Source organism: Schistocerca cancellata, chromosome 2 (assembly GCF_023864275.1).
Source record: "Schistocerca cancellata isolate TAMUIC-IGC-003103 chromosome 2, iqSchCanc2.1, whole genome shotgun sequence".
Taxonomy (NCBI): domain Eukaryota; kingdom Metazoa; phylum Arthropoda; class Insecta; order Orthoptera; family Acrididae; genus Schistocerca; species Schistocerca cancellata.
The window spans coordinates 342,309,810-342,333,412 of NC_064627.1; the positions used below are offsets into that span (position 1 = coordinate 342,309,810).

Genomic DNA, 23,603 nt, shown 5'->3' on the forward strand with positions numbered 1-23,603 from the left:
ATTGTTGTGGTTGTACTTACATAAATATAGCAGATTTCATGGTAATCCTGTAAGATTTTTATCAATGTAAATAATGGACCAAGAATGTGGTAATGAAAATTCTGGCAGACTGTTAATACTAAAGGATTAAAGGAGACAACTCATTGAATATTAGGGATGTTGAGTCACTGTCAGGCACAAAAAAGAATGAAAACTTGCTAGCTTTTGTACAAATCCTGTAAGAAGCTTAAATACCAGTACAATATAACACGCACAAGTTTGTGTGTGTGTGTGTGTGTGTGTGTGTGTGTGTGTGTGTGTGTGTGTGTGTGTGTGTGTATGCTTCAGCTTGTTGAAAGAATCATCCAAAAGTTATAGCAGTCTGCGTGAAACAAGGTGACCATAGAATGCTTTCTGTGCTGGAAAAGACAGATTACTTTGTGACATCTCTCTCTTACTTTGTCCCTTGCATTACACTCCAGCTGTTGCCTGTCCTATGAGACGTCCTGAAAGTAAGTATTGTTTTGGAAACCAACTCACAGAAGCATTTTTTCAAACCAAATTCATTTTTACCAAAAACAGGGTATCTTAACCTATCTTTCTACATAATTGCCATCATTGTTCAGATATTTGTCATAGTGAGAAACCAACTTTGCTGTGCCCTCTTCATAAAAAGATGCCATCAGTGAAGACAACTACTGCTGAACACCATTTTGTCATCACTGTCAAAGCTCCTTCCTCCAAAATTCAAGCAGAAAGTTCAAGAACGAGTGGTAGTCAGAAGGTGTGAGATAGGGGCTGTATGGTGGGTGATCAAACTGCTCCCAACCGAATTGCTGAATAAGGGTTTGAGTGAAGCCAGCAGAATGGGGACTTGCATTGTCATGAAGAACACTATGACTTGACTGACCATTCCACACTGCACAGCCCCAATCTTGCACCTTCTGACTACTATATGTTCTTGAACTTGAAGCAGGATTTTTGGAGGATGGCACTTTGACAGCGATGATGACTGAAAAACCAGTCTTCAGCAGGGCTGTCTTCACTGGTGGCATCTTTCTATGATGAGGGCATAGAAGAGTTGGTTTCCTGCTGTAACAAATGTTGAAAAGTGGTGGAACTGTGTAGAAAAATAGTTTAAGAAATGATCTTTCTTGTAAAAATAAAATCGTAAAAACAATTTTTTCCAAAACGATACTTTCCACACACGCCTTGTAGTGACAAATGACAATGCATGTGTGAGCATTGCTTCTGGTTTTGACTCTCCCTTGTATAATTCATATGCTTGGAAAACTATTGCTGCCACTTCTTAATATTACAGGAGAGATTTGGAGGGGGGGGGGGGGGGGTTGCTAATGCTTGCTGCTTTCATGGTGTTTTTGATAAAGTCACACGTGCTCCTTGTGTCCTTCTAAATGGTGAGCACCTCAGGAGGATTAGCATTCGTTTGCTGTGCACAGGCTTCACATATCTGGGTTTCTTGAGCTGAGGACTGCTGAATGCCACTGGTTCTCTTTAGCTGTAAGCTCTGGGCATGCTTCAGCGACCACTGTGCAGTGCAGCAGTGAAAAGTGGTGTGTCACAGGGAATGGGGATCTTCCTCAATCACCCGCATCACAAAGACGGTAAAAACCTTTATAAAAGAAATCCTCAAACTCAAGGTGTGCTGCACACTGATGAGATGCATGGCTGTTGAGGTAGAATAGTTGTTAGCTGGCAGGCTATGGGAAACATTCTGCATCTCAATGGTATAAGGCTTATTTTGGTAAGTGAGTCTCTGTCTGTGTGTTCACTGACTCCCCTAGCTGCCCATGGGACTTACATTAAGCCTAAATTCCTGTTTCTACTCCCAACGGTTTCAGTGGTCCGTTGGACAGTATCAACACCCAAACCCCAAAGAGACCCCAAAAGCTAGTCCACCTGAGACGTCTGTGAATATGAATATGGGTAACATTGATAATAGTAAAAGACCAGACTTATGGTAAGTAATGTGTTTATTGTTGTTAAATGTGTCAAAGGTTTTTTTTAATAATTGTCACCTTTTTACACCCAAGAAGTTCTAGGTAGACTTGAAGGGTGACTTAAATCTATCAAGAGGCTGCACAGTGGTGCACTCCTGATCGAGACACTGAAAGCTACCCAAGAAAATAAGCTGTTAAATGCCAAACTACTTGCAGAAATGCCGTCATTAGTGAGCTGGACACTAGGCTCAATTGTTATAAAGGAAGCTGTAACATGGCAGGACATACAGATATAAAGGGTGGTCCATTGATCGTGACCAGGCCAAATATCTCAAAAAATAAGTGTCAAACGAAAAAACTACAAAGAATGAAACTTGTCTAGCTTGAAGGGGGAAACCAGATGGGGCTATGGTTGGCCCACTGGATGGCGCTGCCATAGGTCAAACGGATATCAACTGCATTTTTTAAAAATAGGAACCCCCGTTTTTATTACATATTCGTGTGGTATGTAAAGAAATATGAATGTTTTAGTTAGACCACTTTTTTTGCTCTGTAATAGATGGCGCTGTAATAGTCACAAACATATGGCTCACAATTTTAGACGAACAGTTGGTAACAGTTAGGTTTTTTAAGTTAGAATAAAGAACGTAAGTACATTTGAACATTTTATTTCAGTTGTTCCAATGTGATACATGTACGTTTGTGAACTTACCATTTCTGAGAATGCATGCTGTTACAGCGTGATTACCTGTAAATACCACATTAATGCAATAAATGCTCAAAATGATGTCTGTCAACCTCAATGCATTTGGCAATACATGTAATGACATTCCTCTCAACAGCGAGTAGTTTGCCCCTCTGTAATGTTCACACATGCATTGACAATGTGCTGATGCATGTTGTCAGGCATTGTCGGTGGATCATGATAGTAAATATCCTTCAACTTTCCCCACAGAAAGAAATCTGGGGATGTCAGATCCAGTGAACGTGTGGGTCATGGTATGGTGCTTCGATGACCAATCCACCTGTCATGAAATATGCTATTCAATACTGCTTCAACTGCACGCGAGATATGTGCCAGACATCCATCATGTTGGAAGTACATTGCCATTCTGTCATTCAGTGAAACATCTTGTAGTAACATCAGTAGAACATTACGTAGGAAATCAGCATACATTGCACCATTTAGATTGCCATCGATAAAATGGGGGCCAATTATCCTGCCTCCTATAATGCCACACCATACATTAACCCGCCAAGGTCACTGATGTTCCACTTGTCGCAGCCATCGTGGATTTTCCGTTGCCCAATAGTGCATATTATGCTGATTTACGTTACCACTGTTGGTGAATGATGCTTCATCGCTAAATAGAATGCGTGCAAAACATCTGTCATCATCCCGTAATTTCTCTTGTGCCCAGTGGCAGAACTGAACACCACATTCAAAGTCATTGCCATTCAATTCCCGGTGCATAGAAATATGGTATGGGTGCAATCGACGTTGATGTAGCATTCTCAGCACGGATGTTTTTGAGATTCCCGATTCTCACACAATTTCTCTGCTACTGATGTGCGGATTAGCCACAACAGCAGCTAAAACACCTACTTGGGCATCATCATTTGTTGCAGGTCGTGGTTGATGTTTCACATGTGGCTGAATATTTCCTGTTTCCTTAAATAACGTAACTACCTGGTGAACTGTCCAGACACTTGGATGGTGTCATCCAGGATGCCGAACAGCATAAATAGCACATGCCCGTTGGGCATTTTGATCACAATAGCCATACATCAACACGATATCGACCTTTTCCGCAGTTGGTATACGCTCCATTTTAACACGGTTAATGTATCATGAAGCAAATACCATCCGCAATGGTGGAATGTTACGTGATACCACATACTTAAATGTTTGTGACTATGACAGCGCCATCTATCACAAAGCGAGAAAAGTGGTCCAACTAAAACATTCATATTTCTTTACGTACTACATGAATATGTAATAAAAAATGGGGGTTCCTATTTTAAAAAAAACGCAGTTGATATCTTTTGACCTATGGCAGCGCCATCTTGCAGGCCAACCATAGCGCCATCTGGTTTCCCCCTTCAAGCTAGACGAGTTTCGTTCTTTGTAGTTTTTTTGTTTGATGCTTATTTTCTGAGATATTTGGCCCGGTCACTATCAATGGACCACCTTGTAGATACCAAACAACTCCAACAGTAGTGGGAAAGTGAAAGGCTCAACGAAGTTTCAAATTTGGTGAAAAGAGTTTGATAGTGAGGTTCAGAAGTCAGCATCTCGTATCCTGGCATCAAGTTTACTGAAGTACATTTCAGCAGACTTTCTCTGCTCCAGTATGGTACTTTGAATGTCAATGCTTCGGTCACACCACGATGGCTTGCAACAGTCAGGCTGTGTGTGGAAGATGCAGTTCCAGTGGCCATGAACCTGGTATTCAATACACTGCCCCACCCTTTTGTGTAACTTGCTCCCTAGCACATCCGGTTTAAAGCAAAGAATGTTCTGTCTTCTCAGAAGAGAGGAAAATCCATGAGAGTAAAGTGATACAATGCATTTCATATTCTGGTATGAAGAAGATATTTTAAGACTTCGCTTCACAGCCATGCACTTTCAAGCAGTTATTTTCCCCTGTATTTTCAGAAAACTAGTGTTGCCATCCAGATGTTGACAGCTGAGCAGAGTACACCTACTGAATTTGTCAGTGTAGCTGCAAACCTACACAGCAAGTCAAACCACCAAGCATTCCTACACCCGGAATATTGTGGCAGCAGAACCTAATGTTGGAAAGAGAAGCACTCTCTCGTGCCAGGCAGAAGAAGGGAACCAAAAACGTTCTTCCACTAAAGCGGTCTTGTTGGGGAGAAAAACCAACAAGCCAAAGTGAACAGATCTGAAACCATCAGACCATCAACCTTGATCATGTCTTGTGGATCAGATGATGACAATACTATTGATGGTACAGACATTGACATCTGCCTGAGGGAAGCAGCAAGTTCCTCAAGGAAGCCCCCCTCCCTGCTATGATTTCCACACCCAAAAAGAATAACAGGGGAACACAGAGGAAAATATTACTGTTAAGAGGTCTTTCACATTTCATTGGAATGGTTTCAGGACACATCTGAACGAGCGATTATTTTATGACAGATAAATGTGTCTGTCTTCACGAGACACATTTTAAACTTTGTGACACCCCTGTGCTATGTGGCTGCATTCTCCACAAAAAGGATGACCAAAGTGGAAAGAGAGCCAAAGGAAGAGTGGCTATTTTTGTAAGCAATGCATACCGGTCCTCACTTCTCTCCTTGACAACTAGCCTACAAACAGCACAATTGGTTGATAGTATCATCACTCTACCAACACACACATGGGGTACTAGACAAAGAGGCTATCAGTGAAATCTTTATTCTGCGTCCCTGATGCTTCCTTCTCTGTAGTGATTTTTATTTGCTTTAAGGTTCTGCAACAACCTGCCCCAGCAGTAGGACAGTTGTGAATATTTCATATCCTCATGTGCTTATGAGACACCACACACACTTCAGCACTGCAACAGTCATTTGCTGCAATTGATTCTTGATGTGCTCTCCAGCATTTCCCACATCACTGAAAGGGAGATGGTCAACTAGTTGTACTCAAGTAATCAACTCCCGATCTGGATTTACCTTCCAGACAGAGTAGTGCACCAAGCAAGGTGGTGCAGTGGTTAGCACACCAGACTCTCAGTCAGTAGGACAACAGTTCTAACTCGTGTCCAGTCATCCTGATTCGGTTTCTGGTGATTTCCCTAAATTGCTTCAGGCAAATGGTTCTTGAAAGGGCATGGCTGACTTCCTTCCCCATCCTTCCCTAATCTGTTGGAACTGGTAATCTCGCTGTTTGGTCCCCTCCCTCGAATCAACCAACAGAGTCGTGCTCGAAAGAAAGCTGCCACATTGGGTGCTCAGTAGAGCAGACTGGACACTTTACAGCCAACTTACTGTGCTTGAATCTCTTGACATTCTCCACAAATGATTGGGTTATATTACCAAGATGATCCACAATACTGCTGGAGCATCAATTGAACAGTCTTCAGGGCAGCTGAAAAGATAGCCTGTCCCTTGGTGGAACAACAAATTCTGGTCTGCAATCAGGACCAGGTGGGTGGCTCTGTGTAGGTTCAGGTGTTGGACAATAGAAGAGAGCATCACAGACTTTCAGGTAACGAGTGAAATGTTAATGAATCGTTAGTGATAGCAAAAAGAGATAATGGCAGCAGTTCCCAATCACTATAAACCGTTCCCTAAAAGTACATATGTATGGGAGACCATCAAGAGGATTTTGGGGAGGGGAGGGCGGTGCCCAGTAGCTATTATAATGGGGACTGGAACTCTCCGGATCAACCCATGAGACATTTCCCAGACTACGGCTGCCTATTTTGTCACTGTTGTTGCCACTGCCAGTCAGAATTCCACTTCCTGACACTACAGGATGGCTGCTGAGAGGGACAGTTGAGACTTCAATTCCATTACTGATGAAGAATACAACTGCCCCTTTTCCACGTGGGAGCTAGATTTTGCATTACCTGCAGCTTGTGACACGTTAGTACCTGATCACAGTAGGGTCCATTAGAGTATGTTATGGGACCTTACAAGGTGAAGCAAGGAAGTCCTCCTCTCCCTTGTAAACATTTTGGTGTCATGATTCTTTCTCGACTCCTGGTGAGAAGCACTTTTAATTCGACCTCTAAACCCCAAGAAAGTATCATACATGCCTAGATAGCTATCGCAGCCCTCACTAGATCCTTGGGAAAGATCTTGGATGGTGATGGTCAATTGCCACTGCCTTAGTCACTTCCAGTGTGGGTTTGGGAGGTATCGCTCCACCTTGATAAGGTGCCCCTCCTGGAAGCAGCAGCAGAATCAACTAATGGGTCTATTTTTTGTCATCTGGGACCTGTACAGTACTGCTTGGAAGCACAGTTTCATCAGGCAGCTTTGTGAATTGAGGATGTCTCCCCATCTTTACATGCCCTTCCTCTCTCCACGCTATTTTAGATAATGAGTCAGTGTCATTCTCTCTGACAGCTTTGAGCATGAGAATGGTGTCCCTCAAGATGGGGTATAAAGTGTTACGGTCTTTGCAGTATCAATTAATAAATCAATAATGTATTACTGAAGGTTAAACAACCTGTCTAGTGTTGTTGAAAATTTCGCTGTATTTTGTTTCTCCTCGAGCCTTGCAACAACAACTCATCATTTGCAAATGACTCTTTGATGATTGGAAGAATGGCCAGAGAAGAGGAGTTTTAATTTCTCAACCAAGAAGTCTGTGTGTGGCCTTTTTAACTGTTCGTGTTCTGTTTTAAATTATCCGAAGATGCGGATGGGGGACACTGATCTTAATTTTAAAGACTGTGAGGTTTCTGGGGCCCACATTTGACTCTAAACTTATGTGATTTCCACACCTTAGGGATCTGAATAGTCGGTCTCTAAAAAGCACTCAGTATTTTAAAATGGCTTAGCCACAGTTCATGGGGTACAGACTAAAATTTCTGCATTTTAAATATCTGCAATTTTAAATTTTACATCAAATGCCTTTACGGGGAGGAGATGGCCTCACGTGTAAGAAGTTTCGACAAGCTACATGGTAAGAGAGCAAAACTTTTAAGTTCTTTAAGTTTTTAGTGAGATGTCGGGACCATGGCACAATACCAAAATGTGCCAGCATGACATATTTTGTTAAGATGGCCACTGCATGGAAGATAACGGGGAAGGCGAGTCGTGCTATTGTGAAGGAGAGAATCTGTTATATGAGATGAAGGTTGAATGCCATTTCAGAACCACTGTTCTACATACATCAGCACTTCTTTCTCCTGTATCATGGGCCTGTGTTGAATGGAGTGACTTCAGCCGAGATTGACAGGATATATAAGGATGCAAGTTCTCGGCAGATGTCACAGTTTGATTGCTTGGCACCACAACAGTCATCACCACAGGGAATAAGTGCATGACGTTCCATTGTTAACTTCACCGAGAAGAATGTAGATGTTGCAATGCTGTCTGTTTTGGGTAAATGACTCAGTTATGCACCTACACCTCTGATGAGTTTCTGGAGTGGTTGTTGAAGAAGCTGTACGACACCTTCCTATGGACGCTGCCAAAGAAATAAGAAGGGAAACTTACTGTGCTCTTTTGAAAGCTCCTCCTCAGTGCAGTAATATAACCTCTGAAGAAAGGGATGCACTAAGAAATTTCCTAGAGGATCTGGACATAGTGGTGCTGAAGGCTGATAAAGGTAACTCATCTGTTCTGTTACCTCTTAGTTTGTATTTGGAGAAGATATATGGATTACTTAGTGATACTATGTACAGAAAGATGGATCACGATCCTACAGTACGCGTGCAATGGAAGACATGTACATTCCTGAATTCTCCCTCATTATCTCCAGTGACCATCAAGTGGTTAAGACCACATGGCAGCATACCACCGAGGCTGTATGGTCTTCCTAAAGTGCATAAAGAAGGTCTTGCTTTATGGCCTATAGTGAGTAATATTGACACCCCTACATATGATTTATCTAAACATCTTGCTTTCTTGCTGAGGCCATTAGTTGGCAAATGCCCACATCATATAAGGAACTGCCAATTTTATCAACAGACTGGGGGCTCTCCACCTAAGTAATTTGGATCTTCTAGTGAATTTTGATGTGGTATCTCTTTTTACAAAGGTACCTCTTGCTGATTCCTTGGCACTAATTGGTAAACAGTTTGTCGGACATCACTGCTTTGTTTCAATATGCCCTTTCCTCAAGCTATTCCATGTTTAATCAAGAATATTTTGATGACAGACGGTGTCACCATGGGCAGCCCATTGTCTCCCCAAGTGGCTAACTTTTTGTAGAGGATTTTGAGGAAAGATCACTTGAATCAGTGGTTTCCAAACCAACTGGTTTTTGGAGGTACGTGGATGATACTTCCGTTGTGTGGCCCCACGGAGAAGATAAGTTAATGGAGTTTTTACATCACCTAATCTCCATTCAGGAGACCATTCGATTTACTATAGAATTAGTGGAAGATGGTAGTCTCTCATTCCTCGATGTTTTGGTTTAATGTAAGAGTGATGCTCCTTCAGACATTCTGTTTACTGTAAGCTCACTCACACTGATTTGTACTTGCACTCCTCAAGTTGCCATCACCCATCCCAAATCATGAGTATGCTTAAAACCCTTGTACACAGGGCCCATACAGTGTCGGATGCAGATAGTTTACCGAAAGAGCTTGCACACTTAAGGACAGTGTTCCGAGACAATGGGTACTCGACCCGGCAAATAAACAGGATATTTCCAGCTAAAACCAAGAACCAGAAAGTGGATTAAGATTTCAGACCTGCTGGGATCAGTCAAGGATGATTTGTTATTGCAGAAGATGGGAATTTACTGCAACCCAGCAAGTCTGCAGTTGCGGAATATTGTATCTCCAATGTACCTTCAATGGAGTATGACAAAACATAAATTTCGGCCACAGCAATGTCTTTCTGGGACTTCGTTATAAAAAAATCCGTTGAATTATGCATTTGCAGAAAAACTAATTAACTGCGACAACAGCTACCATTTGGATAATGCATGCAATCCCGTCATCTCGAGATTTGCTCTAACGAAGACGCCAGAATACTCTGATAACGGCGGTGAGCGGCAACATTGAAGACAGCTGATCCCTGCAGTTCCACCAGCGATGACACTGCCACTGGGCAGGGTGGTCCTTCTGTCACTGTGCACTATGACTCTAATGCTTACGTGGATATACTATCAGCACGATATATAAGGCGGAGTGGAGAACGTCTTTGTCCGTCTTCGATTGCTAACCTGAAGATGACTGGCAGTTGTCCAGGTCAAATATTGTGGAGTGAAGTTTATGATGATTGGCTGTAATCCTGAAACATCTTTGAACATTTAATTTGGCAGGAAAATTTTAAATTTTGCATGACTGCTACAGTTTTCTAGGGTCTTCATGTGATCTCAATTCAAGGGGGCACAGTGAATGGGTCTGCAGGACCCACTTATTTAAAAATGTTGAATGTGGTGCATCATGAAGGAATTCGGTTAGCCACTGGGGCCTTTTAAGAACCAGCCCCATACTGAACCTCTCTGCTAGAGAGCCACTGATTCAAATCAGGTGACAAGTCGTCATGGTGTGACAGGCCTGTAAATCAGTATCTGTGCCATACACACCTGTGTTTCCTACTGTTGCTAGGTCACCAGTGAACGGCTTTTTCATAATTGACAATGAGTAACAAGGTCATGTGGGATTTGTGCAAAGGATTGTGCTTTAAAGATGGGTGTGGCTGGTTTTAAAGTTCTGCACGAAGTCTGGAGCAGATCTCCATCTTGTCTCATAAAGAGACCCAGAATTATTTTAGACTTAATGAATTTTAAGAAAAATTGCAATCCATATTGCATATTTCAATTTGTTATTTAACATTAAGAGAAGCATCACAATTTTAAATTTGTGTACGGTGATTGTTCCAAACAAGAGGTTTCCATTGACAATTCTAAAGTGTTCCCAAATTATGTCTTCAGGATTTGCCTTCCTCCAGGATATTCTGTACTTTTGCAGAGCTCCCCATGATCCTAAATGTACTGGAGCAGATGAGGCATCTTCCAGACAAACAGTTTCTCATCTGGCGCAATACCCTTAGTAGCCTACAACCTTCTCAGCACATGTATCCAGCATAGAAGATTGTCAGTGAATACATGACCAGCTGTATTTCCTTGAAAGATGGGGGAAAGCAAGTGTCAGTCCCTAGGAAAGCCCTAAGAGCATTCGTAGAGGTATTCTACTTAACTTCTGGTCTTGGAAACTGACATACGGCCGGGAAAGCGGTGTGATGACCAGATGCTCCTCCATATCCACATCCAGTGACACCTATAGGCCGAGGATGACACGGTGGCCGGTTGGTACCATTAGGCCTTCATGGCCTGTTCGAGAGGAGTTTAGTTTTTTTTTTTTTTTTACTGCAAAATCCAGGTCACCACACATTATTAGTGAGAAATTACTTCTTACAATAGTCATCAAAATGAGCAAAAAATGCATTGAGAAAGATTCGAAGAGAGCTTGAAGTCTGATATTACTCTTAGATGATACCGTGGCTCATCATATTGATGTAATAGTCACTGACATGAAAAATCAATTGCTACCTTGTCTTCGTGATAGCCCAAAATATGCCCTACACCTTGGTGAGAGCAGTGGCATTAGAAATGTTTCCCAGGTTCTAGTTTTGTTGTTGTTGTTGTTGTTGTTGTGGTCTTCAGTCCTGAGACTGGTTTGATGCAGCTCTCCATGCTACTCTATCCTGTGCAAGCTTCTTCATCTCCCAGTACCTACTGCAACCTACATCCTTCTGAATCTGTTTAGTATATTCACCTCTTGGTCTCCCTCTACAATTTTTACGCTATACACTGCAGTCCAATACTAAATTGGTGATCCCTTGATGCCTCAGAATATGCCCTAACAATCGATCCCTTCTTCTAGTCAAGTTGTGCCACAAACTCCTCTTCTCCCCAATTCTATTCAATACCTCCTCATTAGTTATGTGATCTACCCATCTAATCTTCAGCATTCTTCTGTAACACCACATTTCGAAAGCTTCTATTCTCTTCTTGTCAAAACTATTTATCGTCCACGTTTCACTTCCATACATGGCTACACTCCATACAAATACTTTCAGAAACGACTTCCTGACACTTAAATCTATACTTGATGTTAACAAATTTCTCTTCTTCAGAAACACTTTCCTTGCCATTGCCAGTCTACATTTTATATCCTCTCTACTTCGACCATCATCAGTTATTTTGCTCCCCAAATAGCAAAACTCCTTTACTACTTTAAGTGTCTCATTTCCTAATCTAATTCCCTCAGCATCACCCGATTTAATTCGACTACATTCCATTATCCTCGTTTTGCTTTTGTTGATGTTCATCTTATATCCTCCTTTCAAGACACTATCCATTCTGTTCAACTGCTCTTCTAAATCCTTTGCTGTCTCTGACAGAATTAAAATGTCATTGGCGAACCTCAAAGTTTTTCTTCTCCATGGATTTTAATACCTACTCTGAATTTTTCTTTTGTTTCCTTTACTGCTTGCTCAATATACAGATTGAATAACATCGGGGAGAGGCTACAACCCTGTCTCACTCCCTTACCAACCACTGCTTCCCTTTCATGTCCCTCGACTCTTATAACTGTCATCTGGTTTCTGTACAAATTTTTGTTATGAAAATGAAATGCAAGAGGACTTCCTATTTTGCAAAGCTCTGGAAGGGAGGAAGGACTACAGGCAAAGATATTTTCTTTCTTGTGAATTCCTTTTTTGCTGACAACAGTCTGTCATGGAGAAATTATGTTGGTATAAGTTCCAGTGGGATGGCAGTATTTATTGTTGAGTTCCTGAAGGAAAAAGGAAAGGCAGAGCCAAAATTAGAAGATCCAAAATGGATTGCAGACCTCACCTTTTTAGTTGATCTGACTGCACAGTTGAACGCTCTCAATAAGACTTTGCAAGGTGAGTAGCAGCTTATTTCTGATCTGATGAAAAAAGTGGATGCATTCAATAAGAAACTTACACTGTGGAAGGAACAACTCATGAAAATGAATACCGCCCATTGCCCTACGCTCTCTAAAGTCAGAGAGAACGCAAATTCTGATGAATTCGTTTCTGTGTTGAAGGAACTACAGGCACAATTTTCTAAACTTTTTCAGGACACTGCCAGTCTGACATCTGTTTTTGAACTATTTTCTAGACCCTTTGCCGTTTCAGTTGAAAGTACTCCAGTGCATTTGCAAATGGAATTGATCGATCTGCAGTGTAATTCCCGTTTAAGGGACAAATTTTTTTTACGTAAAAACTGTCCAGGAATTTTACGAAGGTTTTCCTCGGGAAGTTTTTCCCCATCTCCACAATGAGGCTGCAAAAGTTATATCACTGTTTGGATCGACATATATGTGGGAAAGGTTTATTTTGATTATGAAACTAAATAAGTCAGGATTACGTGGCAATCTGAGTGACGAAAATACGATAAACTGTCTGCGTTTGTCTGTGTGCCGTCAGTTTGTGCTGGATATGTACTTTATTATGTCTACAGTGAACCAAAAATAATTAAATTAATGGTGATAATTTTGTTGTATTTGCCATATGTTTTGTTGAGAATCGTAGTTATTGCAAATTTTGTACAGTAGTTCCAGAATATAAAATTTGCTTGTTTCACATGTAGTTGGAATCACTTATTCCACATCATACTGCATGCTGTAGACTACTTTCAAGTCTGTTTCTATATCTCAGCTTAAATATTGCAAGAATTTTACGAGTGACGATGTGAGAAGCACGATATTGTTGTTGTAATGCAGTTTCAAACCCAGCGTTATTGTTATTTTTCTGTAGGTGTACGAACAGCCAACAAAGATTCAGTATTGCTCAACATGATGTGTTGTACAGAGCTTAATATTATCAAATGTTGTAATATGAAACTAAGCCACATGCTAGCAGGGCAGTGTTCCTTAAGCGAATGCACTGACGCTTGCGGCGTGTTCGTAGTTCCGTGCATGCGTGCGCAGTCAGCTGGTGTGGTAGTGGGGGACGTGTGGCGTCAGAAGGGAGCAATCCGCACGCTAGGTAACAAAAGCATTGGCATCGCTAATCCAGCTGGCACCCTGTAGGGGCATGTGTGTGTGTGTGTGTGTGTGTTTGTTTTTTTTACTCTAGCTCATTAAAGAATAACTCCAAAAGCTAGTAAGTTTTTAAGTTTTCTTTTTTTTTGTGTGTGTGCCTATCAACTACTCAACAAGTCTGCTTTTTGGTTTCAGTCAGTCACACAAAGTGTTGGCAACTTTAAATTGCATACACACTGGCCACGGATGAAGTGTTGACACACTCTACAAATGGGAAAAGATACCAACTCCAAATTGTGACTGTGGTGTTGAAAAACAAACAATCCAGCACGTAGCGTTACCTTGTTGTGTTCTCTGAGGAGAGCATTTTTTTGTCTTGTTTCTTCCGGTGGTATATGGCTCAGGGCTTGCAGTCACACAGTAGGGGTAGATTTTATTGTGCCACTTATGATGCTCATGTTGTCGTTTAATACCACATCAATCCTGTTTGTCTATGGGCTACAAGAATGTTCCTAGAACATTTCTAGTTGTTTTATATAGCCACACAACATATTACAATAACTTGATAAGAATCTGTGTTTATTATTAAGACATAGTAACTTACTCTTGAGTGTAATGATTGTTTAATTTCTCATGTTTTGTTTTGTTTTTATGAACTAATGTGCTCTGTACTTATTAACAGGTTTCATTTGTCCTGCTCATACACCTGATGGCACTCCTTGTGGATTGCTGAACCATCTGACCAAAGATTGCGTAGTGACACAGGCAGCAGATCCACAGTTAGTGGCTCAAATTCCATCCATTTTAGTATCGTTGGGTATGCTGCCCCTGGGATCGATAACTCTTTGCTCGTATAACCACTCCCAGTGTTTTGTTGTTGTTTTGGATGGACGTGTCTTGGGCTATGTCCCAAAAGATGCAGCTCCTAGTCTTGTACAACAGCTACGTCTGATGAAGGCCCATGGTGTGAAGGTTTGTACTTAGTTGCATACTGTATGTAGTTTTTGCAGCATAGAGGGAAAAAAGAGGACATGGGGGCACAGAGTGCAAGAAAACCACAATACTAGATCATAGTATGGTCAAATCTAAGTCTACCTCTATTCTTGAAATCACTGTGTGAAGCCCATGAAGGTGAACTTGTGTTACCATCATGAGTTCTTCCCATTTCGTTCATGGGCAGAGACTGAAAATGTAAATCCAGTAACCTTAATTTTTCATCACTTATGGAAGTAGTTATTGTAAATGCCCCACAATGTGTCCTTGGGATTAGAGTAGGAGTAAAATGACATTGGTTTCTCTCTGAGTTGTTTTCCGTTTTCATTCTGCAGATCCAGGAAGAGAAACTTCAGTACTCCCAGAATTGTTTCAAAACTTTTTATGAACTGTAGGTCAACTCAGCCACAGAGCGTAATGGACTGTACTATGGAGCAGAAGTTGCCTCCAAAGTATACTGTACAATCTGCAATTTTTTAACGAAAGAAATAGCATTTAATGAACAGGTAAAATTATGTGTGTAGGTGCAGTGAAGCATGGACTCTTGAGTTTGACATTAATTGTTAATGGAGACATGACATGATCCAGATAACAGTGCTAGTAAGTTTTGTTTTTTTAAAGTGCACATAATTTTTTTTTTTTGAGTGAAAAAGGCACAACTGATTTCCTTCCTCATCCTTCTTTAATCCAATCTTGTGCTCCACCCCCAATGACTAAGCTGTTAGCTGGATGCTAAACTCTAATCTACCTTTCTTGCACCTTTTGTGTGACAACATTACAAATCGGGATAAATTGCTGCTCACCACTTAGCGGAGGCTTGGAGTGGCAGACAGACAGCTGTATTCAAATGTAGGCAGTTGGATATTATTGGAGTCATTTATTTTATTTATTGTATGGCATACATTGCTATTCTTATATATTTTATATACAGTTTAATTACAAATTGCTATCCAGACATAGGCTCCTCTGTTACAGATAGGAAGTCGATGAAGGTTCCCTTGTAAGCTTGAACAGGGCATTCTTCCACTATGTGCTGGGTTGTTTGTTTTTCAGCACTGAAGTTGCAATTTGGAGTTGGTATCTCTTCCCATTTGTAGAGGGCATCAACACTTCTGTTGTCTGTGCATACGTGATTTAAAGTTGTCCACACTATGTGTGACTGATTGAAGCCAGGCAGTTTCTAATTTAGCTTGAAGCTTCGGCAATTTGATAGACAGTGTTCTCACCAGTGTCGTTTCCAGAGATTCTGGATGTCAAAGTTGGAGGTCGTCATCTCTTTAGCAGTGGGTAGTGGTGGACTTCCTGAAGTTTTCTGCACTTCAGGTCAGCTGTGTCATTCTGTATGGGCAGCTGAGGTTTATTAATTACGTTGTTGTATTCTCTGAGGAGAGCATTTTTTTCGCCGTATCTCATCTGGTGTTACATGGCTTAGGACTGGCAATTATATAGTAGGGGTAGATCTTATTGTGCCACTGATTATGCACATGTTGTCATTTAATACTACATCAATTATTAATCCATACTGGAGCACAGTATTCTGCCACTGAGTAGATAAGGCCAGTTCTGATGTGCAATGTGTTTGCTGTGGACCCCCAAGTAGTGCCCTACAATTTATGGATGAAGACATTTCTTGTCCTTCTTTTGCCTTCAGTCTTTGTCAGGTACTCGTAAGTGTGTGTCCTGCCCAGTGTAACTCCTAGATATTTGGGGTAGTTGTTATGGTTCAAAGATAAGATTGATACTTCTGTCTTGTTTGGGTTTGGCTGCAGTCTCAATTTGCAAAAATAGCCACTCAGTGACTTAAGATTGGAGCACAGGATGTCTTTAGTGACCTCAAATGATCCATGTTGTGCAGCGAGGGGCCCAGCCATCCGCATAGCCAAACTTCCTAGATAGTCTGTTTGGGATGTCGGAAATGTGAAGATTGAAGAACATAAGGGCAACAACTGAGCTCTGTGGTAGCCTGTTGTTGAGTAGCTTGGTGGAGCTCTTTCTTTCTCTGGTAAACACTTTAAAAGCTCTCCCAGAAAGCATGTTATTGATCAGTGTAATTGTATTGTTGCATAGAATTATTTGAATTAGTTTGTACAACAGCCCATGTCTCTCAGATCTATGGGCAGAGTTGACGTTTTTTGCTTTTTCTGGTAGGCTGCATCTGTACAAGTTGTCAGGGGAAGCACTTGGTGAGTGCAGCTTCTGGAATCCTGCTTGTTCATCTGGGATTGATTCCAGTATTTTTGGACTCAGTTTGTTGTGAAGGAGTCTCTCGAGCAATGAGCAGTGCGATTGGTCTATAGCTCTTTGGCTGGTCACTTGGTTTTCCGGACTTAAGCATTGTGATAATCGTTAGAGTTCTTCATTTTCTGTGGTATGTTCTCCATTGTCACTACGTTTGTATGAAACTCTGCAAGCCATTTTTCGGCATACTTTCCACACTGAAGAAGAAATTCTGGATGTATTCCATTCAATCCAGGGCCTTTCCTGCCGTGACGTTCTTCAGCGCATCTCTAATTTTGTTAACTGTAAACTTGGAAGAATACTGATCCAAAGATATGCTGTTCATCTGAAGGGCACTCTTAAGGCCGGGTGTATATGATCCGGGACAACCAGGAGATCCGGGAAAAACCTGGGAATTTTTTCATCCGGGAGAAAACTGGGAAAAACCTGGGAATTTATCATTCTTTTAGTTTTCAGTTAAATTTTTGTGACTTTGACTGGTAAGAACCAATACTCCAACAAAGGATATTACTGCATCCCGCTACTGCAAAATAATACTGCAGCAACAAAACATAAATGAGAGAAAAGAAAAACGAAAATAAATGTTAAGTTGCAAAGAAATGCGCCATATACAACAATAAAACAGTGCTCATACAAGCGTCTGCCAACAGCAAAGTGTGTCAAAGGCTTTAGGAAGACTGCAATGCTTTATAACAACAAATTGTGTCCGATGAGTGTGACGTGACAACTGTTTAAATTAGACTCGTTTGAGCTGTTGCGGACGGGCTCTTGAGCATGCGCAGTTGAGTCGCGTATGAGTGATACCTTCTTCTACATTTGGTTACAGAAGTGTGGCTGGGCACCACTTCTTAACATTACCCCCGTTCGGAAATATAGTAAATCTGGGGCTGATGCACAGAGCAGCCTGAGTTGAGGTGGGGAGTCTCCACATGATCTGTGTTTACGTTCAGTGATTTTGTTGTTTCCTCTTCGTTTATTGCTCTCACGTTAAATGATAATAAAAGGGATTTTTGTAGCAGGGAGCTATCAAATGAATTAAAATACGTTCACATAATTACGGAAGGCTAAAATATGTTATTAGTTTCAGACAGTCAAGCATTAATTGCCTTACAGAACAATGATTTGGCTTAAAATTAATCTTGTCTGCTGAGGCAGTCAATTAATTTGAAATGAAGTGTTTAATTTCACACTATTGGCTTGTTTCAACTTTCGTTACATTTCAAGTGCACGTATGGCATTATGCCATAATAAAGACCCGAGCATGAGATAATACAGTACCGGTACACCAAGAAAATTTACATACGAATGTGCATTTTAAGCTGAATTATGCATTTTAGTATGGTTCACGAAATTCCGACAATCTTGACGTATCGTCTGATGTCTTGTTTCTTTTATAACTTTTGATGAACTCCAGAAGAATCACGGTCTGACTGAACTTCTCAAACACATGGGATTTGAACTTTACTTCTTGGACAGTGTCGTCATTGGGGGCGAAACATTGTGTTTAGAGTATGGCCCACAAACAAAACATTAAAACTGCAAACATCTCAGGATCACTAAAACAAAAAAAAGTAAGAATGAGCAAGTCAGAAGTCATTTTTGACACTAAAGGTCTGGTCCACAGAGAGTTCGTTCCTTGAGGCCAAATCGTGAGTGCTACCTACTATATTAATGTACTGGAAAAACTGCAAAAAAGAGTAACCTGAGTGAGAAAGGAGACGACCAATATCTTGGAGCTGTACCTTGACAACACTCCAAACCACACGTCTGTGCGTCTGTGAGTACCTGGCGGAGCACAACTTGACAACAGTGCTGTAGGCCCCCCCCCCCCTACCCCCACAGTCGGGATGTCTCTCCAACTGTCTTCATTCTCTTCCCAAGGATCAAAACTGGACTGAAAGAAATCCGTTTCGGGTCGGTTGAAGCTTTTCAAGGCACTGTGACAAGGCCCCCTGATGAGGTCCCCGGTGAAGCCTTCCAGGACACACATTGTGCATGACAGAGCCACTGGAAGTGTGTAGATGCCCAAGTAAATTACTTTGAAGAATCTTGAACTTTTCTAATGATTAAAAAAATTGCACTACTTTTTGGACACATCTCCTGTTGTAGTCATAGGCCATTACGTTTCTGCATTTGCCGAGGTGTACAATTTTACATATCTGAACCTTCAAAGTAAGTTGCCAGTCTTTGCACTACTTTCAAATCTTATCAAGAAATGGCTAAATACTTGTTCAATCTTTTTTCAGGTGGTTATTAATTGTAGTTAACTGTAGTATCATATCATCTGCAGAAAGTCTGACATTGCTGTTAATATTGACTACTGGGTCCTTGATGTACAAGATGAACAGGAGGATCCAAATGCTCCTCTCTGGGGCACACACAAAGTCACTTCTACATCTGTCAGCGACTTTCCATTTGAGATAACATGCCGCTTCCTGTTTACCAAGAAATCCTCAACCCAGTCTCAAACTTCGTTTGTTGTCCGGTATTATCAGAGTTTCGTTTATAAGTTTTGGTGTGGTGCATAGTCAGATACTTTTGAAAGTCAAGAAATACTGCAGCCACCAGATTTCTTTGATGCATGTCTTTCAGGATGTCATATGAGAAAACTTAAGAGTTAAATTTTGTATGACCTATGTTTATGAATCCATTATGGTTGGTATGGAGGAGCTCATTCTGTTGGAGGTACCTGGTTACATTCAGAATGTGTTTCAAGATTATACAGTGTGTGTGTGTGTGTGTGTGTGTGTGTGTGTGTGTGTGTGTGTGTGTGTGTGTGTGAGTGTGAATAATATCTGGCAGGGGGCTTTGTGGATCACTTCAGTTCAGCATTTTCTACAACTTTTTAAATGGTCACTGTGGTTGATAACTGATTCTTGTACAGTAGGCCCTAATTATGGAAAGTCTCATGTCCACTTTGCTGCATCTTCACTTGTTCTCTTTAGGACTCCTCTGCACAGCAAGTTAACAATTTGAAGAAGAATTGTATGCAGCTGTAAGCACACAGGAAGGCTTGTAATTTCATTATGATATGATGGAATTTATTTTCAGCTAAGCATTTTTTTCACATGCTTTGACTATAATGATGATTTGCCATCTGGTTAAGATACTGAACACACTTTCAGCAGGACAGCAGTTCAGGTTCCTGCCCAGCCATCCAGTTTTAGGCTTTCTGTGGTGTCCTTAAATCATTTCACACAAATAAAAGTATAGTTTCTTTGAAAGAGAGACAACTTTTTTTTTTCTGTGTCCTTCCCCAATCTGAGTTTTTGATATGTCTCTAATAAACTTCTTATCACTGAACACTAAACCCTTATCTTCATTCCTTCCTTTCTTCAAAGAGATAAATTAATTTTTAAGTGCTAGTGATTCTGAGGTAAACAGAGTATATGTATAACACAATTTGACTGAATCAAACAGAATGTTAGAGAAAGTACACAATGATTAACGGAGAAAGAACATAATTAGTCTGAGGGAAACTATCAGTAATAAGAAAGAAATTTCAGTTACTATTTGAAACTTCTGGTTACACATTTTGGTACTTATTTATTCAGCTGCTCGTAAGTTTTCTGTAAATACACATTACAGATGGAAGAGCATCTAAATTAACAGAAGTCAGTATATGCAGTGCCAGAAAAAAGTATCAGATACCCATAAGAGTTTTCCAATTCTTTTAAAATATATTGTAGGAACAATATGTATGGAGTACATGGAACAGTTACATTTACCGAGCAATAGCTAAAGTGATTCTGAGGTACCAGGGATGGCCCATGCTGTATCATCCATATTAGTGTGTAGTGTAGCCTCCATGGGTGTCAGTGCAGGCATTAAATCTGGCAAGCAGTTGATCGTAAAGGTTACATACTGTCTTGGGATGTATTATTCCACACGTGCTTGATATGTTTGCATAGGTTTGCAAGAATAGTGGTTGGATGAGTTATGTGAGTCACTTGTTGTCCCATCGTTACACAAAGATCCTCGATTAGAGACAAGTCTGTTGATCGTGCTGGCCAGGAAAGTTGCTGCACATCTTGCAGAGCATGTTGTGTTTCACGGGCAGTGTGGGGGGTGAGCATTATCCTCTTGGAATAGCAGATCACCTTCCTGTTGTAAGATCAACAGAACAACTGGCCAAACTATATTCTGCCCATATTGAGCACTGGTGAGCACTCTTTATACAAACAGCATAGGTGAGAAAAAATTTTAGCATCTCGCATCCCAGATCATACGGCCTGGGATGGACTAGTGTGTCTTAGATGAATGTACTGTTCTCTACAGCACTCACCAGGTCTACGTCATACACTTGAACGACTGTCACTTACATGCAGGCACGATCTGTTTTTGTCAATGGAAACCACAGAGCACCATTCCGTCATCCAGGTGATCCTTTGATGGCAACACAGGTCATGCATACCAGTGCTGTGGTGTGTGCAGAAGATGGGCTAGAAGTGTGCAGGACTGTAGACCCATTGCAACAACCAGTGGTAACAATTCATGTTGACACTTCTGAGGTCTCATTTGCTCTTATTGTGTTGTGAAAGCTGTATGAACTGTCACTGCTGCTCTTACCATACAATAGTCTGGGCAGGCATAAGTGCCCTACGGGCATCCAGAATTTTGTCTAAAAGTGTGGGAATGCTCAGTTGTGCTCTGTTGCCAGCATTGAAGACAACGGGTGTGGCACTTCCATCTCAAAATGACCAACCCACCACTTCCATTTGACCCCTCTCAGATCTGCTACATTGGCTGTTTGAAACACAAGTAAGTCACCATGGCAAAGTGCCTGCTTGCTCCACATGTCTACCAACATTTGACTGAACCTTGTGTCCATTGGAATTCCTGCGTAAAGGTTGGATGCAGATGGCACTCTGATAACTATGCCAGTGCAGTATCTGCTGGCAGATGATGCTGAAATCATTATCAGTATACCTGACACCCTTAGGTGGCATAATCTGTCATTAGATCAAAATTGACATCAACTAATTTTTTTCAGTGGTGTATTAAACATTCAAATGATTCGATCAGAATCTAGTAAAGGATTTTGTAGGGCAATAATTTTAAAACTTAATATTCACTATTCTGTAATCCTCTTCTTTACCACTAAGCATTTAATTTCTTCTTGATGTGGTTAGTGTGGTATCTTCATTACTTTGTTTCTTTTATTTGCAGGTTCCTAGAACATTAGAAATAGGATTCATACCTGGAAAGTTCGCAAAAGGCCAGTACCCAGGGCTTTTTCTTTTTACGGGCCCTGCTCGCATGATGCGGCCCGTGATCAATTTGTCAACAAACACATTGGAATTGATTGGGACACTGGAGCAAGTTTATCTTGATATATGTGTCAGACCTGAGGAAGCATATCCTGGTGTAAGTTGACTTTGACATCCTGCTTTTAAGAGTAGTGAAAATGTATAACATCAAAAGAAAGCTAATGCTTTGCAGATTTGCTGCTATGCAACAAAGATTTTGTTTTCCTGTGCTGGCTTTTTACAGTCTTTCTAATTTACTCTTCTTTGTGATCTGTGTGTTTCAAAGTATTAAAACTGTGTTGTGATGCGCTGTATTGAGTGAACAGATTCTAATGACCGGTTTAAGATGCATTGGTATTAGATGCTACTGGAGACAAAATTTCAGGTGGAAAAATTTGTGATGGTCCATGACCAAACTCCAAAAAACATGTATCACCAAGAATTTATAAGAAGAACCATTAGACAGATCAGCTGGGCTTCTAAATTACATTGTTTCTATTTACAAATAATAACTAATATTCATTGCTATCAACACAACCACTGTGCCAGCCTGAGAACTTCTTATTTCAATCAGTTTGCTTTACATTTCTAAATGAAAAATACAAAATTTCCTGCTAAAAAAAGATGGACAGTTGGCAGCAAAATTAGGATATTTCTACAAGCAACTGGTAATATTCCTTTCTGAAAATACTGTTTTATAAGATGATTTTTTTCCAGATTCATCATTTGTAAAATACAGGATCATCTTACATCCACAGACTAAATGATTGCTGCTTAGTTCAATGCTTTTACTTTGTGTAACAGATTAATATAGGTGCTATATTATGTTTACAGATGAAACTTTGGCAATTGAGATTGCATGCAGAATTATTTTGAAGAATTTGGAAAGGGAACAGAGACGTCAGCGTGGGTAGGAACTAGGACAATTATGGGGACGAGAGTGGTGCGTGGGCAGCAAATTTCGTCATGCCACCAACCATGAAAATGTATACCATTTGCGTTTGCTTTTTATGAACATCCACCATGTTTAAACTTCAGTTTGCCAGAAGTCATTTGTAGTTGGAATTGAACTGACGATTTGACAAATACTCGACATGGTGTAAATTTCTGCAGGTGACAGTAAAAGTCAAGATAGAGGCCATAGCATACTGAAGTGTTTCACGCAGCAGTGTTGTCAGCTCTTGCAGTGAGTACAATGGGAACAAAAGGGGATGTCGGCTGCTGGTTCAATGTAGCCAAGGAGAGAGCGGTGGGCCAATGGCACACCTCGAAGCAAGAGATGAAGGTACATTGTCACATTCTTACCAACTTAGATGCGAATTCTGTTTTGTGTTAGAAGAAAACAGGTGTGTTCCAGGTCCCACCCTAACCTCCACTTTGGAAATAGCAACATATTCGAAAGAAACAACCAAATATTTGTGGCACCCAAGATTATAAATTAAATGCATTTATAGTGGGTAGAATCATCCAAATATTTGTGACAAAACCTCACCCAGCAAATAGTCAATAAAATTGTCTGTCTTGATTGC

The 23,603-nt window shown here is 40.8% G+C and overlaps 1 protein-coding gene across 2 annotated transcripts in view; it reads left to right on the top strand.

The window, feature by feature from the left end:
- The window catches only part of LOC126161735 (DNA-directed RNA polymerase I subunit RPA2), a 248,276-nt gene that overhangs the window by 85,601 nt on the left and 139,072 nt on the right, over positions 1–23,603 (top strand). For both annotated transcript variants that reach the window (XM_049917771.1, XM_049917770.1), the window contains exons 10-11: positions 14,277–14,566; positions 21,995–22,192. In XM_049917771.1, the coding sequence (XP_049773728.1) occupies positions 14,277–14,566; positions 21,995–22,192 (488 nt within the window). The remainder of the gene's footprint in view (positions 1–14,276; positions 14,567–21,994; positions 22,193–23,603) is intronic.